The following is a 23,608-nucleotide window of genomic DNA, read 5'->3' on the forward strand; positions in this document are numbered from 1 at the left end:
CACATGAACATTATTAGGGCCAACCTGGGGAAAAACAGTTATGTCGTGATACATATTACTCCTTTCCTTTCAAATATTATTTTATAAAATAGTAAGAAATGCCACAACAGAAACTGAATACCTATCCAGCACTACAACTCCTTTTGAATTTTCTAAAATGCTATAGAAAACTCAACACTTTTAGAAAAAAACAATTCCAAGTTTAAACACTGAAAAATCTAAGTAAAACATTTAGCTAGAATACCAGTCATTATGAGAGTTTCGATCAAGCAGAAGCCACTACCAAGTTTCTAAATTCAAAGTGGATTATTTGAACACACTTTTTTTTTTAACATCTTTATTGGAGTATAACAGCTTTACAATGGTGTGTTAGTTTCTGCTTTATAACAAAGTTAATCAGTTATACATATACATATGTCCCCATATCTCTTCCCTCTTGTGATTCCCTCCCTATCCCACCCCTCTATTGAACATCCTTTCTTAATTAAAGTACATCAATTTCTGCATCAACACAATTACATAAAATGTTTTGCTTCAATTATTAACTTGGTTGTTCCAAAGTGAATATTTTTTCATTCAAATAAAACATGCTAAGGCAACCACCTGCCAGTGACAGAAATAAAAACAATTGACTAAAAAAAATCTTTTTAAAATCCTTCAATCTTTTATTTTGATCCAACTGTCTTTTCAACCTTTGTTTATAATGTCTACCTCTGCCCACATTTTTAGAATAACTTAGCATACTTCATGGAGCTTAGCAGTAGCAGAAATCATAATGAAGGCAGCTCTATGTAACATATGTTCAGCAGTGTCCTCTGACATAGCAGTTACCATTAAATGGGTCTGGCTGAGGGATCTGGGTAGAAGTGTTTTTGTTGTTACTTAAAAACCCAATTGACTTCTAACACTGGAACTTGACACAGGACTAAAATAACTTCCAAAACCTTCTAGACTCTAAGGTGATTTTTCTAAGTAAAGGATGTAAATACTAACCAAAAATACCACCTTTCAATTACTCTGTACTCATCTTTCTTCTTCTGATAGTAAACAATTTTCATTCAAGGCGTCTCAATTTCAAGAAATATCTGACTATCCATTTAGTATCTTAATTATACATGCATTTTCAGGTTTCATAGAATTTTCTTTTCAACTCATGCACTTGGAATGCCTGCTCAATAACTGGTATCACTGCTGAATGTTATGATTGGCTTCATGTTTTTCCCAAATATTATGCAACCACAACAGCCTTTTAAATGTATTTCCTTGTACTCATCGGTTTACTAGTAACCACATCACTTTAGATCTGTCTCAGCAGCTGACTGCATATACTGGTTACCTGCTTTGTATGTTCATAGGTTGGTAAGAAATCTAGAAAAGCTCTAATAGAGAAGCATCTCTGCAAGATGGATGGATACCTTCCATAACGGTTGTCACTGCAGTTAGTTTAAGTGTGCCTGGCATGAAAAAACCTGAAGAATTCTTGTATTTATCTATAAGCTCTATAATTCTATTTGGAAATCAAAACTTTAACATTTAATGCCACCTGATAGTCATGTGACTTAGGTTTAAAGACATTCTAGAAGATGGCAGAGTAGGGTGACGTGGAACACACCTCCCCACAAATATATCAAGAATACATCTACAAATGGAACAATTCTCACAGAGCACCTTCTGAATACTAGCAGAGGACCTCAGACACCTGAAAGGACAAGAAATATCCCCATGTAACCGGGTAGGATGAAAGAAATAGAAAAGAGGAAGTAGGATGGGACATGTACCCCTTGGAGGGGAGCTGAAGGAGAGGAGAGGTTCCCACACCTGGGGAGATATCCTCACCAGTGGGGAGATCAGATGGGACAGGAGGGGAGCTTCGAGGGCTCAGAGGGAAGTACAGCAACCAGTCTGTGACAGGCAGGACAGAGTGAGACCTACACGGACAGTCCGTGCCACAGTCCTGTGCGCCCCAGCCTGAGACACGTGTGGTGGTACGGACAGGGGCTGGGTGCTGGAATGTGGGGTTTGGAGAGCTGACCTGGGGAGAGGACCACTTTTGTCTGCATGGAGTCAGCCTGAAGGGATAGGAGCAACCAGGAATGTTTGTGGAGGAAGCCCCAGCTACCACAGAAGCAAAGCGCTGTTGTTGAGTGGTGTGCAAAGGACACAGCCGCCACTGCAGCCTCTTTCCCCACGCACTGGCACCTGCCGCTGCAGGCACTACAAGGGGCTCCTGCCTGGGCAGCCCCCACATCCTGACCAGTGCCCTGGCCCCCTCCCACCTGGGCGGGCCCGAGCACCTTGACCGCCGCCCTGGCCCCCTCTTGCCTGAGTGGCCTCACAAGCACCAGTCACCACTCTGGCCCCCTCCTGCCTGGGCAGGCTCATGTGCTCAGGGGCAGCCTCAGGAGCAGAGGCTGGTAGGTCTGAGCCCCAGGGGCCGTGTGACTAAGGAAGAAGAGCTGACATCTCTCCTCACAGCTTTGTCAACCATGGATTTACACTTCTGCTGCTGGCTTTGTAAATTTACCACCTGCAGAATATCCAAACAGACAATGAGTGCTCCTGCAGCTGAGACAGGTCTGGCTTTAGCAGCTGTGGGCTTTGTGCGGGTTGAACCAGGCCAGAGTCTGAGCTGCCTCCATAGGTCCCACAGCAACTCCATGTGCATGACTGCTGCAGTCCTGACACCTGACTTCAGTGGATGTGTATTGGTGGCCTGGTAAAAACAATGCTTTAGAGACACCAGGGCCAACTGCCAGCATACCCACAGTTAAGAGGGGACGAGAGCAGGGCCAACAACAGTGTACTTTGTGAGCCAGCACAACGGGTGGAAGGTGACACAAGAGAGCACAATCACAGGTGAATAACTCCAGAGGAGGAATACTCAGTGGTTTCTCTCCCAGTGGGAGAGAAATCCTGCCTACCTCACACCGCAGATCAGAAACACAGCTCAGAAACAGATCTGGGGGCTTCTACTCCAACAACTAGGGAGCAGACCCTGCCCCTGACGGCAGTGACAACCACAGAGGAAAGTGGAGGCCCTGCTCAATATCCAGTGCAGGCTCTGGTCACCACAACACTGGCCACTGCCATCGAATGAAGAAAAAAGAATGAGAAAAAATGAGGACAGTCTCAGAGACCTCTGGGACAACATTAAATGCAACAGCATTCACATTATAGGGGTCCCAGAAGGAGAAAAGAGAGAAAGGGTCTGAGAAAACATTTAAAGAGATGTAGCCAAAAACTTCCCTAAAATGAGAAAGGAAACACTCAACTACAGGAAGCAAGGAGAATCAAATACAAGATGAACCAAAGAAGGAACACACCAAGACACATGTTAACCAAACTGACAAAAATTAAATACAAAGAAAAACATTAAAAGTAAAAAGGGAAAAGCAACAAATAACATAGAAGGGAACCTCCATAAGGTTATCAGCTGATTTTTCAGCAGAAATTCTGCAGGCCAGAGGGAGTGGCATGATATATTCAAAGTGATGAGAGGGAAAAACCTACAAACAAGAATACTCTACCCAGCAGGGCTCTCATTCAGATTCAACAGAGATCAAAAGCTTTACAGACTTTCTGCAGGGTTTTTATCATAAATGGGTGTTGAATTTTGTCAAAAGTTTTCTCTGCATCTATTGAGATGATCATATGTTTCTTCTCCCTCAATTTGTTAATATGGTGTTATCACATTGATTGATTTGCGTACATCGAAGAATCCTTGCATTCCTGGAATAAACCCTACTTGATCATGGTGTATGGTCCTTTTAATGTGCTGTTGGATTCTGTTTGTTAGTATTTTGTTGAGGATTTTTGCATCTATGTTCATCAGTGATACTGGCGTATAGTTTTCTTTCTTTGTGACATCCTTGTCTGGTTTTGGTATCAGGGTGATAGTGGCCTCATAGGCATACAGGGAACTTTCCTCAACATAATAAAGGCCATGTATGACAAACCCACAGCCAACATCGTCCTCAATGGTGAAAAACTGAAACCATTTCCAATAAGATCAGGAACAAGACAAGGTTGCCCACTCTCACCACTCTTATTCAACATAGTTTTGGAAGTTTTAGCCACAGCAATCAGAGAAGAAAAGGAAATAAAAGGAATCCAAATTGGAAAAGAAGAAGTAAAGCTCTCACTGTTTGCAGATGACATGATACTATACATAGAGAATCCTAAAGATGCTACCAGAAAACTACTAGAGCTAATCAATGAATTTGGTAAAGTAGCAGGATACAAAATTAATGCACAGAAATCTCTGGCATTCCTATATACTAACGATGAAAAATCTGAAAGTGAAATCAAGAAAACACTCCCATTTACCATTGCAACAAAAAGAATAAAATATCTAGGAATAAACCTACCTAAGGAGACAAAAGACCTGTATGCAGAAAATTATAAGACACTGATGAAAGAAATTAAAGATGATACAAACAGATGGAGAGATATACCATGTTCTTGGATTGGAAGAATCAACATTGTGAAAATGACTCTACTCCCCAAAGCAATCTATAGATTCAATGCAATCCCTATCAAACTACCACTGGCATTTTTCACAGAACTAGAACAAAAAATTTCACAATTTGTATGGAAACACAAAAGACCCCGAATAGCCAAAGCAATCTTGAGAACAAAAAATGGAGCTGGAGGAATCAGGCTGCCTGACTTCAGACTATACTACAAAGCTACAGTAATCAAGACAGTATGGTACTGGCACAAAAACAGAAAGATAGATCAATGGAATAGGATAGAAAGCCCAGAGATAAACCCATGCACATATGGTCACCTTATCTTTGATAAAGGTGGCAGGAATATACAGTGGAGAAAGGACAGCCCCTTCAATAAGTGGTGCTGGGAAAACTGGACAGGTACATGTAAAAGTATGAGATTAGATCACTCCCTAACACCATACACAAAAATAAGCTCAAAATGGATTAAAGACCTAAATGTAAGGCCAGAAACTATCAAACTCTTAGAGGAAAACATAGGCAGAACACTCTATGACATAAATCACAGCAAGATCCTTCTTGACCCATCTCCTAGAGTAATGGAGATAAAAACAAAAATAAACAAATGGGACCTAATGAAACTTCAAAGCTTTTGCACAGCAAAGGAAACCATAAACAAGACCAAAAGACAGCCCTCAGAATGGGAGAAAATATTTGCAAATGAATCAACTGACAAAGGATTAATCTCTAAAATTTACAGGCAGCTCATGCAGCTCAATAACAAAAAAATAAACAACCCAATCCAAAAATGGGCAGAAGACCTAAATAGACATTTCTCCAAAGAAGATATACAGATTGCCAACAAACACATGAAAGAATGCTCAACATCATTAATCATTAGAGAAATGCAAATCAAAACTACAATGAGATATCATCTCACACCGGTCAGAATGGCCATCATCAAAAAATCTAGAAACATAAATGCTGGAGACGGTGTGGAGAATAGGGAACCCTCTTGCACTGCTGGTGGGAATGTGAATTGGTACAACCACTATGGAGAACAGTATGGAGGTTCCTTAAACACTACAAATAGAACTACCATATGACCCTGCAATCCCACTACTGGGCATATACCCTGAGAAAACCATAATTCAAAAAGAGTCATGTACCAAAATGTTCATTGCAGCTCTATTTACAATAGCCAGGAGATGGAAGCAAACTAAGTGTCCATCATCGGATGAATGGATAAAGATGAGGCACATATATACAATGGAATATTACTCAGCCATAAAAAGAAACGAAATTGAGTTATTTGTAGTGAGGTGAATGGACCTAGAGTTTGTCATACAGAGTGAAGTCAGTCAGAAAGAGAAAGACAAATACCATATGCTAACACATATATATGGAATCTAAGAAAAAAAAAAGTCATGAAGAACCTAGGGGTAAGACAGGAATAAAGACACAGACCTACTAGAGAATGGACTTGAGGATATGGGGAGGGGGAAGGGTAAGCTGTGACAAAGTGAGAGAGTGGCATGGACATATATACACTACCAAACGTAAAATAGATAGCTAGTGGGAAGCAGCCGCATAGCACAGGGAGATCAGCTCGGTGCTTTGTGACCACCTAGAGGGGTGGGATAGGGAGGGTGGAAGGGAGGGAGACGCAAGAGGGAAGAGATATGGGAACATATGTATATGTATAACTGATTCACTTTGTTATAAAGCAGAAACTAACACACCATTGTAAAGCAATTATACTCCAATAAAGATGTAAAAAAAAAAAAAAAAGCTTTACAGACAAGCAAAAGCTAAGCGAATTTAACAGCACCAAACCAGCTTTACAACAAATTCAAAAGGAACTTCTCTAGGCAGGAAAAAAAACCAAAAAGGAGTCCACAACTAGAAGCAAGAAAATCACAAATGGGAAAGCTCACCAAGAAAGACAAAGATAAAGTAAAAGTTGGAAATCATCCAGACACAAATACGATATCAAAATCGGCAACTGTGAGAAGAGAAGAGTACAAATGCCAAGAAATGGGAACTGCATTTGAAGTTAAGAGACCAGCAACAGAAACACTCATAGATTTCAAAATCAAACTTATGGTTACCAAAGGAGAAACGTGAGGAGAAGTGATAAATTAGGAGATTGGGATTAACATATACACATTACTATAAATAAAACAGATAACTAACAAGGATCTACTGTATAGCACAGGGAACTCTACTCAATATTCCATAATAACCTATGTGGGAAAATAATCTGAAAAATAATGGAGATATATATATATGTATATATATAAAACTGAATCACGTAGCTGTACACCTAAAACTAACACAACATTGTAAATCAACTATACTCCAATAAAAATTTAAAAAATAAAATAAGGACATTTAATACTACAACTTTAAAATATCAAAGGGTATTTTAGTCTTCCAACATTTCTATTCTCTCTCCATCTAATTTCACAAAAGCCAACTTATTCTCTTTGGTATCTTAACTTTTTTAAGCATGGTATCACAATAAAATTTTGTGCTTTGATATATGATTTAAATCCCACTTTACTTCAAAGGACAAAGCTAATGTCCTGTAATTAAAAAAGAAAAAAAGTAAGATGCAGATAAAGCATATAAAAAAGACTTACAAGATTCTGAGCAACCCTCAGAGTTTCTGGAGCAATACATCTGGCTGAAATTTTATTGAGTGGAATTATAGTGTATCTACGCTTCAATTCCCCCTTTTCTAGTAGCTTTTTTCCAGTAACCTAAAACATTGTGCATTAGAAATGAAAAAAATATTAATGACAGAGAACATTTAAATGGAATGAGTGCAAGTTTAGGAATCCATAATCAAATAAATGCTGAATGCCTACTATCCTGAACAATCAAAATTCTAAGATCAATAATATGCATTCTGGGCTCCTGAGTTAGCATTACTCAGCCATAATAAAGAACGGAATACAGTTAATCAAATATAATCAATAACATAATAAAAAAGTCAATAACTCTATAGTTTTACCCTGTAAAGATAAGCATCCAGCCTTAGGAGAAGCTTAAAACATCAAGAAAGTACCCAGTTCTACTAGGAGCACATGATTTTTCAAGCTAAACAGCAATTATAGCTTTTCTTTCATTAAAATCAATTTACCTCTGTGTCTACTACAACATTGTAGAGTCGGTCCCCAGCCACCAATTCTAAAGCTGTGGTTGCAGAAGTATCCTTCACACTAAACAGTGAAGCTACAAGTCCTTTCACACAATTTCTATTCCAGTTCTTCTCTGGATCCCTAAAACAGAAAAGTGGACAAAAATTAATCTTAGATAAGAAAATAGAAAAAGTTGTACTTTAGTAGTCAAGAGCTCTTTCTGACAATAAAGTGATAGCACAAGAATCATATAGTTTTAATGGAACAAAAATTTTCAAATGTCTCAGATGACTAGCCAGCTACAGGCATACCTTTTATTGTGTTTCACAAATACTAGTTTTTTGTTTTGTTTTGCTTTTTACAAATTGAAGGTTTATGGCAACCCTGCATTGTCAGCTGATAGTATTTTTTAGTAATAAAGCCTTTTTTAATTAAGGTATGTACATTGGTTTTTTTACACAGTATGCTACTATACGCTTGACTATTGTTTTAAAATCAACTGAAAGATCTTTCAGTATATATGTTTTCAATGTAACAAAAATAACTTTGATGTTCTAATCTTTGTAATACATATATTAAGTATTCCATGAAAAAAGAACCATATAGTAAAACGAACTGTAAAATGTTAATGTTTACAGTTATTTAATATTAATGATATAATAACTTTAAAGGAACTTTCCAACTGAGATTAAATTCCCCTCGTTTTGGTTTTAAGATTAGTGGCATTAGTAGCCTTAAATTTCACAAGAATTTCCCCTGCCTACAAATCTGAAACATTCAATAAACATTTAAGGAAAATATATCAATTAAGGAAAAGCAGCTTACAATAACTTTCATACAAAAATATATCCTGGTTATTACCATGTTAGAATTCAATGTTTAGCTCTCTTACCTGTAGGCAAATCGAAGATTGGGAAATCTGGCCAAGAGAGCTTCATATGTTTCTTTCAGTCTACTGATATCACGAGATAGCTGCCTGTGCCTTTCCAGAAGGCATTCCTCCTTGTTTTCTGAACAATAAGTCATAAGTAAATTGAAACCAAGTTTTAAAAACTCAAATATTCTACTGCTTTAAGGAAAATATTAGTAACCTCTATTTCCAAGGCATTTCTAAAAGCAAAATACAAACTTCTGGTAAGTATTAAATTAAAGCATGCTTGACATTCAAATTTCTATCAAGTGTCAAGTAGACGTATTTCCAACACATAACACCATTTTCATGCCAAGAAACAACATATGAATTGGATACCTACTAATGTAGAAATATATAAATAACATTTTTGAGTTTTCAAGGGGCACTTCAGAGTGACTGAAGCAGGAAATTCTCAGTATTGAGCTTTCAAAAATTCAAAGGGTTGATTTATACTTATTTTTTGTGACTATATTTATAAATAATTCCTATACTAATACCCATTAATATTAATGGGATAAAATATTTCCTACTTGCTATTTCCTTTATTTAAGGAAGTTTCTATCAATAATCACTACTTCCTAATGATTTAACATCTTTAAAGGCCAACCTTCATAATTTAGCTTTTTCATTTCGGCTTCAAGTTTTTCTCTAAGTTTCTTCACAGCTTCTAAAGCTTCTTGATCCTTCCTATAGCCACCATCCATCTTCTTAATTTCTGTTTGTTTAGTCTTTAATTCTTGTTGGGCATGTTTCAACTTCATCTGAGCCTATAACAGAAAAATGTAACAGACTATATGAAGCAGACAGTGCTAGTGATAAGACGGCCACAGATTCAGATTGCTTTGAGAGACATCAGCCTTGAAAATGTAACTGTTTGGTCACTTGGATCAATATCTCAATAGATCATTTCCCAATGTTTTCACCTCAAAACACTACTCAGAATATAAATAAAAGCTCCAATCATTAAATAATTTGCAATTTAAGTCCATTTTTTTAATATTTATAAAACTGACATCAATGAGCTCAAAAATTATATCAAAGAATACCTGTCATTAGCTGGTTAAATTAAAAACAAAATAGAAAGCTATTTCTATCACTTTCTTCCCTCCTTTTCCACTTAGATATGCATGTTTGCATTTATGTATATTTGTGTTGTATAATTAACTGTACAACTGTATTGAACAATGAGAAATAAGATTATACAGGAAAAGGAAGCTCAACTGACAGAAAAACTGAAAAGCTGTAAGTCTGATATTTAAATGCTAGTTTATATAATTGAGCACTATTCCTTAAAACCATGAACTAGTATTCTAATATATAAATGACTGTATACTTCCTTTAAAACTGAATGGTGGACTTTTCTCAATATAAAATAAGTTAACAAAAAAAAACTGACCATCACCTTTTTTGTGACCATAATCTTCGAATGAAAAAGTTGCAAATATATAATAGAAAACCTTGAATGGGATTAATACACACACATCTGTGTATATTTTTAAAGATGAGTCCTCCATTAAAAAACAAATAAAAGTATGTGCGTGTGTATATATACATTTTTTCTTTCTGCCATCAAAACTCCTGCATTCATAGGACTTCTAAGCTGCACAACTATCTAAACAAATATGAAAACCATTTTATAGATCGAAAAGCCATTGAAGATTATGAAATCAGAGTAGGGAAACCAAAGACTGGAATGGGGGTAAATGGGAGGTAGAGATACTTCCAAGGAGGATACTACAAAGTTTCAGAAACAAAGTTTTAAAGAACTAAGTGTGGTGGACATAGAAATGAAGACATTTTTGTTTTCCTGTTAAAGCTTAAAACTTCAATTTTATGATGTCAATAAAATAGCAAAGAGATGAAAACAAACTAACCTCAAATATTCCATACAATGCTGAAAGGAGAATAGAGCATTTATGGCACTTATAATTTCAATTAATCTATAAAGGTATTTTACGTTTTATAAGCATCTTAAACTAACATTGTCAACAGTTCACAATCAACATATTTGAATTTCATTATTTTAGGTGCTAAAGAGTGACAGAATATAGTAAACAATAAAAAGTTCCTTGATATTGATCTGATTATTTTCAACATTTTATAACAACTGCCAAAGCATAATGTGAAGGAGCTTCTCAAAAAAGAAAAAATGAAAATAAAAAAAAACTGCAATCACATAGTGCTTACTGTCTATATTTACCTGTTTGGCTTCTGTCTGAACTTTACTTATGTCATTTTTACAGGCCATCATTTGACCAGCAAGAGTTGCTTCTGCTCCATCTTCATTACTGGACAGGCCAGCGGAAACAGCATTGAAGTGCTGCTGTGCAGCAGCCAAAGCTTCAGTATCTTTATTACTTGCTTCTTGAAGGGCACTCAGCCCATCTGTCATCTTTTTAACCTCTTTTTCCTTTGCTGCTAAAGTTTTAGAATCCTTTAGGAAGAGTTTCAGATTGGAAAGTATTATATTTCAGAAAACCATCCATTTTCTTAAACACATATACCTTTATGTCATCAAATTTCACAGCAATTTGAAGTGAACATGGTAATTTAACCATCATAACTTTATACTTTATTCCCATTTTGAAATTCAGCCTTTCTCAGTTTTTAGGATAAATGTACCTCTTATCCTCATAATACTTTCATTCCATATGTTATAGTCAAATCTGGGAGACAGTGAACTAAAACATCATTGCAAATTTAAAGAAACCACTTGAAAAAACTAAAAATCAAGTTCTAAACCTATAAAATTGAAATAATAACCACCCTACCCAAAGTTTCAAAGTAGAGATTTTAGGATTAAGAGCATGCATATGAAAATATAAGCTATTAAAGGCCATAAATTTAAATGTTAAATAATTATGGGAACAGCATTACTAACACTTAACACCTTTTAAGTTCTAGTAACCAGGTATCTAATGCTATGTAAGATACCAGCACTGAAAGAAAAAAAAAAAGAGAAAAAAAAATCTAGTCATATTTACATGAAAGTGACCAGAAATTCTGGCTCACTTAATTCATGATTCATTGGATATTTATTAGATATGTACCAGGCATTATTCTAGACATTAAAGACACAGGGTCCTCAGGGAGCCTACATTTCTAAGGTGGAAGACATAGTAAACAAATAACTAAAGCAAGGTAAAGGGACAAGAAATGATGGGACTACTGTTTTAAGAATGATGAGGGAAGGCCTTTTGTGATGATATTTTGAGCAGAAACCTAAATGAAACAAAAGGAGTGATCATGCTAATACTAGGGGGACAGCATACTTGGCAAGCTCTGAGGAATATGCTTGGGTGTTAGAGAAACTGTGGTTGGAGCACAGTGAGCAAGTGAAAGCAAGGTAACTATTAAGGACACTACTGAGTATCCCTCTTGGGAGGTGATGGCTTCAACCAGATCAGCAGTGAAGGAGGTGTGAAAAGTGGCTGTATTCTGGATATACTTTTAGAGTCAACAGAATTTGTTGATGAATTAGATACCATAGAGTTGGAGAGAAAAGGGAAAATTCAGGAGGACTCCAGGTTCTGGAGTGAACAGCTAGGTTAATAGTGGTATCATTTACTTACATGAGGAAAATTCAGTAACTCAGGCAGGTTTGGGTAGGTAGGGAAAATTTAAGAGTTCTATTTTGGTTATGTTAAGTTTTAGACATCTAAAGTCATCCATATAAAAATGTCAATTAAATAGCTTGACAAATGAGTCCTTCAAAGAAGGAGTCAAGGCTAATTATTGATTTGAAAGGCATCAATATATAGACGGTATTTAGGGCTATAGGGCTGGATGGGATCACCTAAGAAATGAGTGTATATAAAAGAAGTCTGAGCACTAGCCCTGGGGCATGCCAGCATATGTATTTTGATTTGTATTTCCAACCTGGATTCAAGGTTCATATATTCAACTATCAAACCAACATCTCTACTTAGATGTTTAACTGGCTCCTCAAGCCTATTATCCTCCACTCAACAGATGGTAACCATATTTCAAACTGTCAAAGACAAATCTCTGGAATTATCCTTCAGTCCTTTTTCACAGTCAAAAACCAATCTGCTGGCACTACTTACAACAGCCAAGACATGAAAACAACTTAAATGTCCATGGACAGAGGAATGGATAAAGATGTAGTGTGTATATACACACATACACACACACACACACACACACAGTGCAATATTACTCAGCCATTAAGAAGAATGAAATAATGCCATTTGCAGCAACATGGATGGACCTAGAGATTATCATACTGAGCAAAGTCAGTCAGAAAGAGAAAGACAAATACCATATGATACCATTTATACGTGGAATCTGAAACATGACACAAATGAACATATCTACGAAACAGGAAGACTCACAGACATAAAGAACAGACTTGTCGTTGCCAAGGGGGAGGTGGGTGGGGAAGGGATGGGTTGGGAGTTTGGGATTCGCAGATGAAAACTATTATATATAGAATGGATAAACAACAAGGTCCTACTGTATGGCACAAGGAACTATATTCAATGTCCTGTGATAAACCATAATGGGAAAGAATATGAAAAAGTATATACATTATAACTGAGGCACTTTGCTGTATAGCAGAAATGAACATAACATTGTAAATCAACTATACTTCAAATAAAAAAAAAAAAATCTACTGGGTCTGTCTGCTGGACCTATCCTTAAAACACACATAAATTCCCACAACTTCTCTAATACCCCAACTTCTATTGCATTTATCCAAGGGCTATCACCTAGACACCTACTAACTGGATTCCCTGCTTCTTCCATTTATCTTTAGTTTATCCTCAAAACAGCAATAGTCCTATTAAAATATTAAAATGTCATGCTTCTGCTCAGCCAACTCCAGCAGCTTCCCATGCCACTCGGAATAAAGGTCAAAGTCCTTCACATGTTTTGCAAAATCCATGTGATCCTACACCCCGTTACCTTTCTGCATTTCTACTACTTGGTGATAACCAGCTACACTTATCTCTTTACTTTTCCAGTACCTTAGGCCCTTGGGGCAATTGCTGTTCTTTTGCCTGGAACATCTTTCCCCACAGCCTCCCAATTTATCTACATTGTTCTCTGACCTCCTTCAGGTCTTTAATGAAATACAGCCCTCCCAATGAGACCTTCGATGGCTACCCAATTTAAAATCCCAAACTACACCCCCCCTCCCCTATACTACAACCCTCTCCACTGCTTTATTTTCTCTCCACATCAGTTATCACTATATAACATATGATATTTTTCACTTATCTTTATCATCATTTCCCTCACTGGAACAAAGACCCACAAGGTGTTTTGTCCATTGCTACATCCTACCCCAAACAATTACCCTTGATCCACAGCAGACACTCAATAAATATTAACAGAATGGATAAATGTATACTACTAGAATTAAATTACACTTCTCGTTTGCTTACCTCTACCATATTTTTTTCCAGCTCTTTGCGTTTGTTCTCTTCACTTGCCAGATTTTTCTTCTTGAAATCAAAGGCACTCTGAGATTTAGTATTAACTCGCTGAGCTTCTGCAAGAGCATCTTCTAAAGATCGGAGTATACCTCCAATTTCCTATAATCAAATGCACCCAATTCAATCAATGTACTTAAAAATTTGTTCATGGTGCCCTTTTCTTGTATAATTTCTACATAAATTATTGACTTTTTATAAGCTATTTCATTATTATACTTTAAGATTAAGAAATCGATACAGAAGACAATGCCCAGTAAATCCTAGTTACTGTATAATATATAATTTAATTTTTCAGTGTATATTCTATTCTTACACATATGCCTGACCTTATCTTTTCTTTTTTCCAACTCTTCTATTTCATGACTAAGTGCTTTTATTTTTTTATCATTTTCCGACAATTCTTCTCGAAGCTTCACAATTTTATCCTGCATTTCTTTTAACTCCTCAGCTGAGCGTTCTTTGGTATCTTCAGCCAGCAAAAACTGATAAGCAATATATAAACGACTCAAATGTTCTATTTCTCTCATTAGCTTTTGGTACTCCAAGTAGGAAGATCTTTCCTGAAAGAGAAATCACCAGTAAAGTATAACTCAAAATTCATATTTTTAAACAAATTTGGAAAGAATTAAAATACAACAACATGTATAAAATTTCCCATTACATGATATAATGGATTTTGTCTTAAACTGAGTGATCATGGATTATAAATTTTAGGAAGCTTTAAATAACATTAGAACTATTGTTAGATAGCATAATACCATCTCTAGTGAATCCTTTGTGGTTATTTCTTCTCAAATATAATCAGGCAGTTGGGATTAACAAAGAAATGCAGACATAAGATTCACAGACTGGCAGTAATAAGAAGTCTATATAAATACAACCTACACAACCATGAATGATGCACTATTAAATGTACTTTGTAGTAGTATTACCAAGATGCCCACCCAACATTCATTCATGTAACTATTTATAAGTATTTGCTCACACATTACTAAACTTGATTCCCATTAGGACCTACTGGGACAAAGTAACAAAATAACAAAAAGTTCCTAACTTGAAGAAACAAATTCAGGGTGATTAAATGACCACTCCATATTTTTAGATTTAGAAAGAACTTGTCAAAATCAAACATGACATCTAGGTTTAAACTCGTGAACTAGTGTTTTCTACTAAATCATACATACAAAAGGCAGAACCTTCAAGATCACAATTTTTCAGTTTTTCCAATAATGTCTATGCTACTATATGGATTCAGAAGAGAGCTTGAGAAATATCAAACTTTAATGAACATTTAATAAATTCCTAAATACATAATTTAAAACCAATGTGCTATAAACACATTCTTTCACTGAAACACTAATTACAATGTCAGAAGCTGCAAAGATTATAGAGAAAACAGTCATCTGTTTCAATACCTTTCGTTTACCAATTGCCTTGACAGCAGCAATTATAACGACAGCCCCCTTTTATCCGAGAAGTTATTCACTCTACCAAGAAAAGTCACTGAGAGGACCATGTCTTTATGAAATATTATTCCATTCAATTCTAAGTGTACAGGAAAATTTAGACTTCTCTTCAACAAAGAATTAAAATCTGGCATATTTTCTGAGATTAAGACAGGCAATCTATTTACAAAACCATTATGACTTAATAGATATGAAGTACACTGTCCTCTACAAGCAGAAGGCTAAGTATGGACTACCAACTCTAATGCCTTATCTCATCCGCCAGGATAATTCCTGAGAAGTGGTACACATTTCATCCCCATGTGTATGATCGTGGATACATCACCAATTTTGAGAAACATTCTAGCTGGCTGTCCTCACATATATAGTACATACCTCTTTTAATTTCTGAATGGTTGGAGTAATTTCTTCTTCAAGTATCTGGAAAATAAAGGAAGATCATATTTTTCAGTATGTGAAGTACCATTAAAGAAATTTAAAAGGGAGAAGTAGGATGTAAGACTAAGGAAAACTGAACTAAGGCTGGGCGGAGGGTGGGTGTGGTAGAATTCCCCTTTTTACAGCAGAGAAACTCTAAATGCAAAAGCACTCTCTTCTCTCAAAATATTTTATATAAATTTAATTACCATCTTAATTTCTTTCAGCTTAGCCTCCTTTTTCTCTATAGTCTTCTGGGCAGCTATCTTTTTGTATTCATACATCCTGGTTCCAGCTGCTTCTTCTATCATGGACAAAATCTGGAAAGACGATTGTATTAATGTTTTAAGAATCCAAGACAATGAGTCTCATTGGAATTTACATTAAGGATATTATTTAATGCCTTAACCTAAGTATCTTAACAAAACTATGGATCATAAAAGTTAAGTACATAAAATTGTGCATATTAGCTAATAACCCTAACATTCAAGAAACATTTCTGGCCTTCACTCCAATTCTAAAATCAAACTTTATGCCACGCTGAGGTTCCAGAGTGCATCTCCTTTAAAACTGAAGCCAGTAATTCCTTCCTCCTCTTTTCCTTCAAATATGAGTCTTAGAAAAAGTGAAGGCTAACAACATTCAGTTTTCATTTTAGAAATTTCTACTTAAAATTGTTCCAAGTGAGACTTCAGCCACTTTGTTCCTACAAGGATGAAGCATGGCCTAACGTCTGAATTCCAACTGTGGCAAATGCTTTAAGAACTTGGGAAAGTAACTTAATTTTCTCTGTGCCTGTTTCTTCTTCTGCAGAGTACTGATAATATCTCACAACATTGCTGAGAAGTAAACATGAAGTAAAATAATTCATGAGAAGTACTCTGAAAAAGGCAAATATTAATTACAATTTTGTAAGTAGGACAATTTTGCTAGCACTCCTTTTTCAGAAGCTTCTAGTCACCATCAATCCCTATCTCAAGAGGATTATTTCTCTGAAAACCATTTTGATTTCTATGTATTTGACAGGTTTTGAATTAGAAGTTTTCCCTTAAGATGTTATCTAAAGAAAATAAGCGTGACCTATGGTCAAACCAGGCTAGTATTACCAATTATCAGTCGTCTTCTTAGTTCTTCGCCATAGAAAAAAAATACCAAAAGAGCTTTTGCTCTTATACAATACATTCATTCCTTCATACCAACTCTTCTCAAGGGGGCTCTAAGAGAAAATTAAGTCTTAATGTCCTAAGCAATCCATTGTATGTAATGAATTAATTTCACTCAAATCTTTTTCTATAGGCTGACATGGAACACCAGTTGAGAAAGGCTACTTTATAGAGGCAAAATTTCTTTTAATACTGTATCGGGCACATAAAACTCCTAGACATCAGTCTTGGCAATGATTTTTTTTTGGATTTGACACCAAAAGCAAAGACACCCAAACCAAAAGTAAACAAGCGGGACTACATCAAACTAAAAAGCTTCTGCACAGCAGAGGAAATCATCAACAAAATGAAAAGGCAACCTACTGAATGGGAGAAAATATTTGTAAATCATATACATAAGCGGTTAATAACCAAATACACAAAGAACTCATACAACTCAATAGAAAAAAAATCAAATGAAAAAAATGTGCAGAGGGTATGAATAGATATCTTTCCACAGAAGACATACAAATAGGCATGAAAAGATGGTCAACATCACTAATCATCAGGCAAATGTAAATCCAAACCACAATGAGATATCACCTGTCAGAATGGCTATTAACAAAACGACAAGAGATAACAAGTGCTGGTGAGGACGTGGAGAAAAGGGAACTCTTGTGCACTGTTTGTGAGACTGTAAATTGGTGCAGCCACTATGAGAAACAGCATGAAGGCTCCTCAAAAAATTAAAACTAGAATTACCATATCCAACAATTCCACTTCTGGAAATTTATCTCAAGGAACCAAAGACGCGAATTTGAAAAGACATCTGCACTCCCATGTTCACTGCAACATTATTTACAATAGTCAAGACATGGAAACAACCTAAGTGTCCACTGATGGATGAATGGATAAAGAATATGTGATATTTATATATATAAATAAATTAAATAGAGTATTATTTAGCCGTACAAAAAGGAAATCCTGCCATTTGTGACAGCATAGATAGGACCTCGAGGGCATTACTAAGTAAATTAAGTCAGACACAGAAAGACAAAAACAGTATAATCTCACTTCTATGTAAACTCTTAAAAAAAAAAAGTGAACTCATAGATACAGAGAACACATTGGAGGTTGCCAGAGGTGGGGAAAGGGTGGTGGGCAAAATGAGTACAGGTAGTCAAAAGGTACAAACTCTAAGTCCTGAGGATGTAATGTATGGCACGGTGACTACAGTTAGTAATACTGTACTGCATATTTAAAAAGTGCTGACAGAATAAATCTTAAAAGTTCTGATCTTAAAAAAAAATTTTACCTGTGTGGTGACAAATGTTGAGTAGACTGGGATCATTTTGTGATATATACATATATTAAATATATGTATATATGTAGAATCATTATGTTGTACACCTGAAACTATGAATTATATCTCAATTAAAAAAATAATTTTTTAAAAATTTTGCTTAATAAGGTCCTAAGACTTTTCTTTTACTTCTTTTAAGGATTCTCATTTAACCCTCAGAACAGACCCTGAGGTAAGGATTATTGGCTCCAATTTATGGATGAGAAAAGTAAGGCTCAGAAGGTTTGTTACATAACTTAAAAAAAAAATGGGGCACAGTGTTAAATATTAAAAAACAAAACTATTTTCTCTACTTATCATTCTTAAATGTTTCCAAGAGTTTTAATAATGGAAAAAATTATGTTAAAAAAATTGATTACCTAGAAGATTAAGAAAATATCTATAATTACTATTTTTACTGTCCTTAAAGAGTACTCTTACCTCTGGAGGTTTCATATTCAACACTTTTGTAATTCGGCCCTGAAAATAAAATTGGCAAACTTACTATGATAATAACAAAATACAGAAAGAATAACCTAAGACATACACGTTTATCTGCACTGAAGCTGTTGTATCCTAATACACCAATCTTTTGGGAGTTATTTCTTCTACCTACATGAAAAGATATTTCTTTTATTACATTTGAGACCAAAGGTAGCTTATAACTCTAGAATTTTGTTACCCACTTTCTCACGAGTGATACAAATTACAATAAGTTATTAAATGATACAAAGTTAACTCGACCATATTTCCGAGACAGTTAATATTAATGATGTAGAAGTCTCCAATTCTAAAACAGGTAAGTATATAAATTAATGTTAGCATAATTATTGAACATTTCTTGATTTTTTGGAACAATGGCCCTCCAAGATAAGTCAAAGAAAATTACTTCGAGACATTCTTCAAAATTCAAATGTATACAATATACTAGAACACGTAAGTACAAAAAACTCACCCACATTTCTTAACAGGTGCCCAAACAGCAGGCTAATAGTAAAATAAAAAGTGAAAAATCCAAACAGAAGCACCTCTCTTATAAGTTAAAAATAAAAGATGTCAAAACTATTATGAAAGAGATATAAAGACCACAAACGAAATACCTGCATGATGAGAAAGTGAGGGTTGTTAACATTAAGGCCAACAGAACAAAAGAGATCCTGTACTCTGGTATTGTTTGCATTTACTCCATTGATTAAATATTTATTTCTGCCACCAATAACCACCTAAAAAGGAAAGAATTTTAAAAGATATAAATGAACACACACATCTTGAGTTATGATGATAAATTCCCAAATACATTATTTTTCATGTTTGTTCTGTCCAACTAATGGTAAACAAAATCATTATAGGGTAAATAATAAAGAAAGTGTGACATGGTCAAAAAGAATATGAGACTGAGTCAGGATAACTGGCTTCTAATCCAGGGACTTTTACTAACTAGTTACATAAGCAAGCACAAGACTCCTAACCTCCCCTGCAGTGGATTAGGTCTCTAAGGGCCCTTCTAGCTTCATGATTCCAAGTATGTGTAGATTGTAGTTTCTATCCCTGATCACCCTCTTTCTACAATTTTCCATACTCAGAGGTTAACCCCTCTTCCTCCCTTTTGATTTCCAAAGGAAAAGAAGTCAGATACTGAAAATGAAAGGCAAATAGTTTAACATCAATCCCTGTGAAGATGCTAAAAGGGATTAGTAAACGACATGACTGGTAAATACCTGAAAGAAAAAGAGTTAACCATGGAACTTCGGCATGGGTTTAATAGGAACAACTTATACTAGATACCAGTTTGTTCACACTCTACTACAGCACGTGCATTATCATTTTTTGGGTATGATTGTCTCACCCATATTTTGAGGTCCTTAAAGACAAGGTATGTTTCTCATTCTTTCTATCTGTATTTCCCAGTGCATTCAACAATGCCCAGCACACATTAAGCACTTAATAAATATTAAATAAATATTAATTCACTCCTTTTCCCTGACAGGATTATGAGGGTGGTAGATCATTTATTAATATATTTGAACAACAGTCCTAATTTACCCATAAGTAATTTGAGACAGTCTTTATAACAAAATTATGGTGAAGATACAGGCAAATGGATTGCATGAGGACAGGAATTTGGGGTAGATTAGTAGCAGACTTACTTAAAATCCTTAAAGGGTTATTATTTGATAGATGTTTAATGACAGAGAACAGGATTCTGTCCTAATCTAGTCAATCCCCCACCCTATTTTTTTCAACCAGAGGCTTTCATTAAAATAGAGAGGGAGGGCTTCCCTGGTGGCGCAGTGGTTGAGAGTCCGCCTGCCAATGCAGGGGACACGGGTTTGTGCCCCGTTCCAGGAAGATCCCTCATGCCGCAGAGTGGATGGGCCCGTGAGCCATGGTAGCTGAGCCTGCGCGTCCAGAGCCTGTGCTCCGCAACAGGAGAGGCCACAGTGAGAGGCCCGTGTACCGCAAAAAAAAAAAAAAAAAGTAAAATAGAGAGGGAAATGTAAGTTACATAATGCTAAGTTGGAGAGTAAATGCGAATTAACAGAATTTTTTAAAATAAAATTTTGACAAACTGAAAACATTGACTATAATAAGATTTTAAGGGACAGATGTAAGGTCCTCCCTTGGTTTCAAAAACCTGCTTAGATACAGAACTGGCAGTATGTGGCTAAGTAATAACACACATGAACAATTTACAGTGATTTTTAGTAAATCACATATGAATTCACAATGTATCATGAACTCTCCAACATCACACTGAGAAAAATAGAAGTAGAGTACTTAAAATGAAAGAAGCAACAATTCTGCTTAATCCTGTCGTAGCTAGACCAATTCTGGTATATGCAATTTGAGGTGCCAAGCATTAAAAAAAAAAAGATATAAAAAACTGGAGCAAATTTGTATTCAATGTGATGAGACAACTGAAAGACCTATAAACAACTAAATATCAATTGAAAGACCTAGAAAGTTAGCTTAGGAAACAGACTTACAGAACACTTAAATATTGAAATACAGAATAAATTAGATTTGCTCTTGATACTCTCAAGAAAACGAGGATTAATGTGTAAAACTTGAAGACAGCACTTTGGCTCAATATATAGGAATAACGTTCTAATTAGACCTTTCCAAAACCAGAATGGGTTACCTCAGAACATAGAAAGATCCCAAGAGCTACAGGTGTTCCAGCACAGAGAGAGAAGACTCAAGTGTGGTTCAAGATTTAAGCATGGTTGAGTGCTTGGACTGATGGATTTCAGATCCCTTTCAATCCTCTTGGTACATGGCAGAATTTGCATGATCAAAATTTAACATAAGGAAGATATTCTTAAGGAATCTAGTCAGTATTTGATCCATCAATTTTGCTCTCTCTCCGGTAGTCACATTGCCAAAACGCACATCAGACCTGCAAGTTTCTAGGTAACCAAATATTTAGTAGCCACTCACCTGCCTTGTTACTGTAATTTCATCATGAACCTCAAATCCTAAAGGACTCTGCTTTTTGTCAGAATTATCAAAGGTGATTGACACGGAGGCTTTGGTAATACCAGCCTGCCCATTTTTGTAAACTAAATCTTGTAAATTAGAAGCCCGAACCTAAAATAAAGGAAAAGTTTCAGTTACAAAACCCCATACTATGCAAAACAGCACTAAAAATGTGCTTCTTGCTGTTGGAAAATCACCCATGTAGTATCCATTAAGCAGCCAAGGATAGGCAGTGGCATTCATAAGCAAGAAGAGCAAAGAAAATGGGTAACAACCTAAAATGGGCACCTTTCTCCATAGGACTTTTTCAACCCTGAACAGAACTGTTTTCTACTCATTTCTTAACAAAAGCTCATTTGAAAGGTTTAAGGAAAGACAGTGTCTAAGAATTTCACTATTCATCCAATCCCATTAGAAGGTCTTGAAAAGACATTATAATGGGCGGGGGGGCGGGGACAGGAATGGGGTGAGGGTACAACTCTGGAATGAGAATTCCTGAGTTTCAGTGTTGCTCCAAACATCTTAAGAAGATGAACCTTAGGCAACTCCTCTAAGTTTCTATTTTCTCACCTAAAATATGGAGTAATAATACCAACCTTTAAAGGACTGTGGTGAGGTATAAGATATTTCACATAAAAATGCAAATGAAGAGGATACTGGCAATAGTCTCTAAGTGCAATGAGGATTCCCTCGAGGCTCCTCAAACTTAAATTCACATATATGAGAAAGTTTACACTTTACCTGAGACAGGTTGGAGATGCCCAGCAAAAAGCAGATGGAGTCCAATATGTTGGATTTCCCACTACCATTTAAACCAGTGATAGCATTGAAGAGGGGGTCAAAACCATTGACTTCAGTTCTCTGAGCATAGGACTTGAATCCCTCAAGAATGATTGACTTAATGTGCATTTTCACTACTGACTCCAACAGGCAAATCTCTGCTAGAAATCAAGCAAGCCACAAAGCAGTTCTGTACAAAACAAATAACACATAAGTGGAATGTAAAACTGGAACCATAATAAATGTAGAAGACTGAAACATAAGAATGACAGCTCTATAGAAATAAAACAGCCACTTGCCAAGCTACTTCCTCTGATGCAAAGGTATCTTTCTTTAACTTAAAAATACACAGGCGTGAGTCTCTAGTTAGAACTTAATTAAACCATTAATTCAACCTGGAAGCCAACCACTTACTTCTCCAGGCTTATCTTCCACCGTTTTCATACTCTAGGTAACGTAGGCTGATTATTTCACACCGCATCCCCTTTGCCCATAATGCCCTTCTCCCGGATACTGGCGTGGCTCACTCTCCATTCCAACACTCACGTCTCTGCTCAAACGTCACCTAACTGGGGTCCTTCCTGACTTCCCTATATAAAAGAGCACCTCTACCCACCCCCTCGCTCTGCTTCCTTTTTCCTTCATTACACTTAAAGCTGACACTAAACAGTACTTATTTACTCGTCTATCCAACCTATCACAATGTAATCTCCGTAGTATCTTCGCCTACGTCCACCGCTGTATGCCGGAATAGTCCCTGACTCGAGGGCGCGGGATGGGGGCGAGGGGAGTTTCGTAAATATTTATTAAATAGCTAATTTATTAAATAGCTAAATAGCTAAAGCTTTTTGCTTTCACTCAGGCTCTTTCCTCGCCTCACCAGGCCTTTCTGTCAACACTTCCTCGCCCTACTTCAATGGCAAGAACTAGCCATTCTGCCAGGAACCCCTTAGAACTTTAGTTTGAGGTCCCTTGCTCCTCGGCTCCCCAGCCCCCGACGCCCATCTCC

General features: G+C 36.2%; 1 protein-coding gene across 1 annotated transcript in view; it reads right to left on the reverse strand.

The window, feature by feature from the left end:
- Nucleotides 1–22,793, reverse strand: part of SMC2 (structural maintenance of chromosomes 2) — a 70,873-nt gene extending 48,080 nt beyond the window's left edge. The window contains 14 exon segments of the mRNA XM_007447293.1: nt 1–24; nt 7,097–7,216; nt 7,600–7,738; nt 8,490–8,607; nt 9,118–9,277; nt 10,711–10,944; nt 13,922–14,071; nt 14,299–14,532; nt 15,814–15,858; nt 16,065–16,175; nt 18,781–18,819; nt 19,440–19,562; nt 21,781–21,930; nt 22,561–22,793. The exon segment at nt 1–24 is cut by the window's left edge and continues 6 nt beyond it. Coding sequence (XP_007447355.1) covers nt 1–24; nt 7,097–7,216; nt 7,600–7,738; nt 8,490–8,607; nt 9,118–9,277; nt 10,711–10,944; nt 13,922–14,071; nt 14,299–14,532; nt 15,814–15,858; nt 16,065–16,175; nt 18,781–18,819; nt 19,440–19,562; nt 21,781–21,930; nt 22,561–22,728 — 1,815 coding nt within the window. The 5' untranslated portion in view covers nt 22,729–22,793.
- Between the last annotated feature and the right edge of the window lie 815 nt (nt 22,794–23,608).

Source organism: Lipotes vexillifer, unplaced genomic scaffold (genome assembly GCF_000442215.2).
Source record: "Lipotes vexillifer unplaced genomic scaffold, Lipotes_vexillifer_v1.1 scaffold1035, whole genome shotgun sequence".
NCBI lineage: Eukaryota > Metazoa > Chordata > Mammalia > Artiodactyla > Lipotidae > Lipotes > Lipotes vexillifer.